The 8546-nt window shown below is 34.9% G+C and overlaps 1 protein-coding gene across 1 annotated transcript; it reads left to right on the plus strand.

Moving 5' to 3' along the window:
- Positions 1-458: 458 nt before the first annotated feature.
- Positions 459-8029, plus strand: LOC110445022 (the record flags this gene model as incomplete). Its single annotated transcript, XM_021489382.1, has 6 exons — positions 459-575; positions 2274-2431; positions 2605-2861; positions 4709-4774; positions 6797-6937; positions 7386-8029. Coding segments are annotated over 6 exons (950 nt in total), but the record flags the coding sequence as incomplete, so codon positions are not given.
- Positions 8030-8546: the final 517 nt, after the last annotated feature.

An 8546-nucleotide genomic window follows, 5' to 3' on the forward strand; every position in this document is an offset into this window, starting at 1 on the left:
ATTCAGGTGAGCGATACAGGCCCTCTGGGCCTCTTGTTCACAAATGCGAAAAGGGGTATTATTAGTTAAGGTAAAAAGATAATTATCAAAAGGAATCTCTTTATTAATACATTGCATTTGAAAAGGAAGCACTTGCTTTATTTGCACGTCAAATTGAATTGCAAGAATCTTAAAGACACTTGATCATCTTCTAAAATGAACTCTTGATGGTCAATTCTTATTGTTATTATTCACAGTTGATTGTTGTATATCCGAACAGTATCAATTAGACACATCGTATTTTATAGGTAATAGTATTCCCTTAAAATGATGTATTTTTGAAAATAATAATAATAATAAAGAACGATAATCTGTATACACATGGTAAATTCAAACAATCATATTCTATACATGTAACACAAAAATTGTGATCATATGGCATCATAACATTTTTATGATTTACAACTATTAATGTTTAGACTGCCCAACACCAACCGCACTTACGGAGAAACCACTCCCGCACGCTGACCTGGAGCAGAGTCAACATGTAGATCTTTTAGAAACACCATATGCAGATTATGAATATGATGCAGAGTGTGAGTACTATCTTTAATTTCTGTCCTGATATAACAAGCTAAAGTTCAGGACTTAACATTTTAATAATACACAATGGCAAACTACACAGAATCTGAAACCATATTTATGTAATCGTTTGTTTATTGTTACCGAAAAAGGTACTTAATTTATTCGTAGGTATTATGTAACAAGTTTGATAATCTTATGTCAAGACATTTTGTCAGGATGGAAACCCAGAATGTTTTATGATAGGATTAACGTGTTAATTATTTAAGAGCTAGAGTTTAACCGAAGACCACATGTTAATTTCTTTCTTTTATTACTAAATACAGACATGACAAAAATGACATAACAAAACATACGGTTGGGTGATCGCTCAATGCACAAAAGCTGCTGTTCGTACAAAATGCACGCATCGTGCACACGTAGTCCATACATCGTCCGCACATTATGTGCACAACTGTGCAATTTAATGATAGCCCCGTTGTGCTATAAAACGCGCACTTAAGTGCGATATGGTTAGATCGGTTAATCAATGTTACTTAATGAAAACATAAGTGAAAGGCTCGAGTGAAATAAGATACATCGTATACGTATTTAATATCCGGTTGGTATATTTTGATTTTGTTTTCTTCTTAATAATGCATGCTACATGTTGACAATGACTGTAACACTGACAATAATGAGGTTGTACTGTCAGGTACAGTATGAGTACATGTACGTTGTGAATTGCACAGAGTTGATCGCCGATAAGACTTCATCGATGATTGGAAAAGGGATAGAAACACAACTGGACTTACCTGTGTTAGTTATGTCTGTTACGCTTTGTCTGGAAATTTCACACCTCACTAATGACTACTGATACGTAAAATGTTTCCGTTACCTGGTAAAATCAGGTAACTGGTAACAGGTAAGGCTGCTTTGTTTGCATTTTCTCTGCGTGTACATGACCGTATATCTACACACGTGTCGATGAAGGTCGTTTCAAAACATTTTTTGTACGCGATGTCTCTAATACTGTTAGATAGAGATAACATGTAAATATGGCTGAAATATGACAACATATTTAAATAAGGAAAGATATAAGTTTAAGAAGAATTTGTATTGATACACAGGCCATTCAAGAATATATATATATCAACCACGATACCTTTGTTGTGCGCACGTTATTAAAAATATGTCACTTGGTGACCCGAAAAAGGATCGTTTTGGGCAGACGACCCGATTAGACATTGAGGGGAAAAAAGAAAATCAATGCATTAAAGGCTTTAAAGAGTAATAACTAGACAATATCTAATTAAAAAGAGATGGGATACAGAGTTCAAAAATCAGGTTACACAAGGCCTTGTCACATTTTTATTGGGAAGCAAAGACAACTGATGGAACTTTGTATACAGAGACTACGCTGGATGTGTCTATGACGTGCACTGAATCTGCATCTGGAAAAAACTCATAATAAAGACTGTAATATAATTCATGAACATGAAGGTTGGTATTCCAATCAATAAAAAGGGTCCTCTGTGCGTTTAATGCGTTAAACGGTTTGTTACTGACCTACTTCTATAGAGAGTCAGTAACAAACCATGTAACTAATAATACATGTAATAGAAAGCAAAGCATGGGATGATCTGAAGACCACGTGTGTGTTGTGTGTCGATCAACTCCACAACGTTAAAGTTACAACTCCTTTATATGTTTTCGGCTCTGCCTCATAACAGTTCAGAAGAAGCTACCTTGTCAAGGAGGAGGGATATCTAAACCATGGCCAATCAAACTGAATTTTACCTGTCAAGTAGACTGTGTCCTGGTCATCTTGTACCTATGGTCAAGGCAGTATCCAATACCAGAAGCACGTTTCATTGGAAACAAATCAGAGGTACAAATGCTACTAGATCACCTTTAAAAGTTTACGTCAGATGTTCATATTAAATCAATTTTTTGAAGTGTTTCCCCCTTTCTTTTATTTATGATATCAGTGCTTAAAACATTAAAATGCTTTCAAGAAAGATGTATGCCCATGATCTGATAACTTTTGTATTTATTTTACAGAGAATGTATCAAACAATACGAATGTGCAATGAGGGAAAATTGGGCGTGGCAAAAGCATTCATATGGTTGATGAATGGTAATTCGTTTCGCAACAGAGAGGAGTTGGATTTCAGGGAGAAAATTGAAAAAGACTGGCTTAAAGGGATCATTGGAATAGAAATCACCGAGCGAATCTCCAAATGTTCATTTGAGGATTGCAACACTGAAGACACAACGCATACCAAATATTTAATTGAAAGCATTGAAGGATATTCAAAGTAAGAAATTGGTACAGGGCATTTCGGAAGATTTTGAAGCAGATTTGAAATAATATAATATTCAATTGGAAACAATTATTGAATTCATCTCACACTACGCTATGTAAGAAATAATTAACATAAAAAGATGCATACGAGTATTATGCCGGAATATAAAACGAGGGTAAAAAGTTGGAAAAATAATTAACGAAGACATGAAAGGCTTCCTCTGACTGATTCATGAGTTTGCGGAATTTATTTTTCAGTATTTTTAGTTTTGTAATTTGTTAAATCTCGAATTCAAATCTTGTTCCAGCTAAAACAAGACTGCACAAATGACACGATCACAATATGGTATATGCTAATAACATGCTGTTAAAGCAGGGCTATTTTTATACATTACTATACATTGATATCTTTCTTTTATTTTTTCACACAAGGAAACATCAAAAATTAAACGATTAGAAATCTTACCAAGGGAACATTGATAACTGATAGTTATCCTATTCACAAAGATTTCTTTGCTAGCAAACTAACACACCTCACATCAATATGCTGTTTTTAAAAATCTGCTGCAGTAAATAGAAAATATTATTTCTATTGGCCAATATAAAATCGATACTGGGCCTTATGTCATCACATGTTAAGATATAACATTTCGTATATCTTCACTGTTGTGGCGGTAGAAGTTTTATCACATTGATAATTTCTGATATTTCATTGGTAAAATTGATATAAATGTTTCGATTGTTTTTTCTAAACGATGGTTACTCGTGTAGTTGTTTTTACTTAAATAGGGATAGGAGTACAAATAGATGTTTTCAATTTAACATTACACATTGCTTTAATGAAATTATCTTAAAATAAACACTTGAAAAAAAAGTTTTCAAAATACAGAAGTATTAATGATATTGTATTTGAATCAATACAGTGAAGACAGTTGTGGCATTAATGTCAGTTTGACATATAGCTAGTTTGCAAATATGTCACTTTGTGTACTTTTGTGTCGGAAGTTTGTGTCGTATCGAGACAAAACATATTGTAAAAAAACCGTAGTTCAAACTTATGTAGTATTGGCAGGATATGAAAGATGGGAAAAAAACCCAGAGATCGTTGAAAATAAGATAAAGTGTTCTAAAATGGTAGGCATTTTCTGCTTCATGGACGGCATCCGCGATATAAATCGTGGTCACATTATCATTAAACCACAGAGGTGAAAACGAAATCCGAGGAACACTGATTGCTGAAATGAAAAATGTGAATATTTCAATCACAGATGGAAATTTAGTAGATTATTGAGGCGCTATATAGCAGTCAGAGAGCTAGAGAATGGGTGTTTATTTTCAATTCCGTAAAATAATTATTCGCATCTAGTAGAATTGCAGGAAATATAAACACATTTTCACTAGCTTAATCAGGATTATCGATTCTGCATTGAAATCTGGTCCAAATTCAACAATGTTCATTAGCCAAATACTTATGATACTAATGATTGTCTCTTACTGAAGATCTATTGTTTTTTAGAAAGTATCCGTCGCCCATTCTACGACAGTCATACTGTTTGTGTCTAATGTTTTCGTCTCGTCACGAGAAAGGAAAGGGTTGATCCGTTCTAAAATTCGACAATTATTTGTCGACAAAGCGTGCTATCACTTGGTGCTCTATTTACATAAATATATGCTTTGCTTATACAACTACGCAATACATGAAACTTGACAGATATTTGTTGTTGTTGATATGTTTGCATTGTTTTATTGTTCAAAATAAACCATTTCACTTCATGTTAAAACCGCAGGTTATTTTCTTCACATATTACTCTAAAATCAACGGTACGGCAGCATTAACTAATATTAACATTGAAATTGTAGATCACTTACCAGTCTGCGAGAAGACTTTTTGCACTGGAGCTCCGAAAACGTACCTTGTTCTGTATGGTAGGTACATTTGTATTGACGTTTATTTTATGGGGCTCGAGTACGCATGCGCTAGCGAGCCTATAACTACCACCAGAATGCTGTTCAAAAAATAATCCGTCGCGATCGGATGGGACATTAAAACCTTGCACGATGACGACCCCTCTGAGTTTTTTCAAAGAAGAGTAGACGTAATGACTCCGACCCAGAGGGTATAAGGTTAGGTTTATTTTGGCCGTTAGCATTTGACCCTCTCTAATAGACTTTTAGACGGACTTCAAAATTGTGTAGGTTAGTCTGGAGCTGGTGTGATTGGCGGTGGCATCGTATTCCTATTCAGGTTGCATTGGAGCGTGGAGTTGCTATGCGACGAGTGTCTTCAGGTCAAACACAGTTAGGATAAGGCAAACATTAGGCCTAGGAGTCATCTTACAAAATTGGAATTATGAATAAGTTCGTATACGATAGACGACTCCTTCTCTGTAATATAGTAATGATCTGTAAAAACCAGAGATACGGAATATATAGAGAAGTTAAGTTGGCATTGCTGACTGTTTAAGTAGAGCTGCTTTTTGAAGACATTAAAAGAAAGCCGACCGAACTGCATCGGCGGGACTCAATAAGTGTTAACTAGATATGATGCCCAGTCTATAAATTTGAAAAGAAATATTACAGAACTTTTAGATGAGTTAGCCTATACAAACATTAATTTGATTAATAATTTGGGCATATATGTACGAAGCAAGCCTCAAATTAATCACGAATACTTAAAGATTGAGTACTCGATCGAAACAATTTAAGAATATAAATTGGAATTATGCATGCACACGTCTTTTACCTAGACGGGCATACTTTAAAACATTGGTCTGGTCAGAAAGTTTGGTCTTGTCTAATGGACCAGCGACCAAAACATTATTTGAGTGACAGCTCTAGATAAGAAGTGAGGCGAGCCCCAATCTGCACTAAGCTTTCAAGAGTAAAACAGTCAAGTTTGTAGGGAAGACATGGATGGTTTCAAATTATATTATATCATGAAAACATAGATCAAGCATGTTGTACAAAGTGAACAACATAATTGATGCATGTGGTGATTGTTCAATGCTGTTTAATCGTGATTTCTAATCTAGGAAAGCCACTGGCTAGCAGTCATACCCTTTGTGATGAAAGATGTATAATAAATATAACAAGAGAATACCTAAGTGACAACAAAAGTATAATTCAAAAGCAAGTTATAACTAAAACCAGTTTGTTTTACTATTGTTATAACGCTGTCGAGGCTAGGCTGACTCAACTCCTTGTCAATAGCTTATATTTCAATGTCATCCAAATAAATGGTGTATAACACTTCACACAAGACAATTTCTTACACTGTGGAGTGAAAATGTGAATGTGTCAATATCGTCAATAAGCGCGAGCTCACGTGTCTATTGTCCTCTTGTGTTGTTATACATGCACGCAGGTGAATCCACCAAATTAAAACAAATTACTAGTTGCTGTATCCATTCTCCCACCCCACCCCAACGAAACCCTCACCAAAGCCCTGCCTTGGACATGCTCCTTAATTAATCCACCCCGAACAAGGGCTAACTTCGCCCCTGACATGTATATGAAAGATTTTTGTACACTATAAAAATGTATCCCTTCCTATCGTGGAAGTTCACAGTAAAGAGTATTATAATATATACATGTGCAGTAAATCATTTCTCGAGCAAGGACATTAGCTAAAGATAACATAGTTATGATGAGCAAGTAAATATCTATGATACTAATGACGATAAACAATCAAATATATTCAGAATATTGATTCTGGATTTGCGCACCATTTTTCGTATTAAAATATTGACCCATGTTAAAATTACAAAGCACTTTTTGTAGTTTATCTGTGTTTTAAAAAGAAAGCAAACTCAATAAAAATTGACATATGTTTTGTTCATGGAGACACATTTCTTTCCCGTAGTTGCTGTTATTTCCATTCGTTTCGTATGAGTATTGGTGCTTTGAGTTTGAGCCCACGAGTATTTTTTCACTTTAACGTAATTTCAGCAAAATCGGTCAAAGACACGTGGATAGAAGACTAAAAGGTGATAACGTCTCACCACTACTGCTACCTATTCCGATTGATGGGGAGGACTTTCAAATGACCGAATGCGATGCCTCCCTTGAAGTGATGATAGGGAGAAAAAGGTATTTTTTGGTGGCCAATTGGATTTGTTTAGGTCATCACAAAGCAAGATATTCTTTGAGTTCTTTGAATTGAGTTTTTACGGGTAAGGCAACTATTTTTTGTACCATTTCAGCGAAATTCAACTCTGCATGGAACTCATTGATTTGCTTAGGTCTGCAATTTGACAAGCAAAAAGTGTTCTTTGTGTTAAATGTATGATGTAAAGCAGAAATATGTTCGACGATTTACATTGTATATTAAATTGTAAAACTCATGTTTAATGCATGTTTTTTCTGTTATATGTATAGGCTTACTTCAATAATAGAATCCCTACCAGCATACATGTACTTTCTGATCTCTTAACACATTTAAAGTAAAATTGTTTCAATGTGCACTGATATATGCGGCATACACTCAAGTGGAGCGTGAATAAATAACTGATTATTATTCCATATATTTTCGAAACAGGTACGTACTACATGCCTTTAGTTACGCCATCGAGAAACATGGGACAAAAGGAGTTCCATACTTACATGAAAGATGTGCGATTTGGAGGGACAACTGCTGGATGTACTACGATAGCGAAAGTTGGATAGGTGGAGGCATATTCAAACTGAAAATGGACAAGGACAGGACGAAGCCTAAAAACTACAGAGTTGCCTATTTTAGGTTGTGCTAGATATCGATAATGCTTGAAAACCATGTAGAACAATGGTAGATTCGGTACAAAATTTCCCTTTTCAAGGTTTTGTTTAGTGAAACCGTTAAAACCAAAATCTCTTCATAATTTTTCAGCCGACGTGTTGAGTCGAAAATCCATAAACGTTTCTTTTATATCTGTGTTGTGGTTGGATTAATGCTTAACTAATTTCGGGTCTTAATTGATTCCAAGAAGAACACATGCTGTTCCAAGAATTTATGGACATGTAATTCACTAGCATAATGTTTTCAGCACCAGCACAGTTTCCTTTGTATATTGCAAATCACATAAATAAATTGTTCTGCATATGTTTGTTTTTCATAATCTATTTTGTAACACAGTACAACATTCTCAAGTACTATTTTTTTCACCCAAGTGCTCTAAATGAATTGTTTAAATACAAAGTAAGCTATCTTTCTTACCGTTTTTATATTATATAGTAATTGGTCATCATTTTGTGTCCATCGATACTAAGTTTTATTTCAACATTTTTTTAATATAAAGGAAAATGTTTTTTAAGTGCACAAATGCATACTGAAACGAAAAAGAGACGCAACTTCTAAAATTGTTATGTATTTGATATTAAATACACATTGAGGCATACAAATCGGGAAATAAAAGTACACCCTGCCTATAACCCGAACCAATATTCAATATCAACATTGTGTGACGAGAAACCTATGCATATCCGGTACGGCTAAACTATCAAAATACCCGTGCCTGCACACTTATACATATATGTGTTCTTTTTCATTCAAACCAGTATCAATATTTCACTAACATCGAAACACATCATCGCCAATAATGTTGCAAACAATAAGTCCTTTTATAGTTAAGCAACGATTATCACAGGTTGATAGAGGACGTGCTATCGCAATGCTTAACTGTGGGAGCACGCAAATTCGTGGGGGGGGGGGGGGGGGGGGGGG

Source organism: Mizuhopecten yessoensis, unplaced genomic scaffold, assembly GCF_002113885.1.
Source record: "Mizuhopecten yessoensis strain PY_sf001 unplaced genomic scaffold, ASM211388v2 hete_36190414, whole genome shotgun sequence".
Lineage (NCBI taxonomy): Eukaryota > Metazoa > Mollusca > Bivalvia > Pectinida > Pectinidae > Mizuhopecten > Mizuhopecten yessoensis.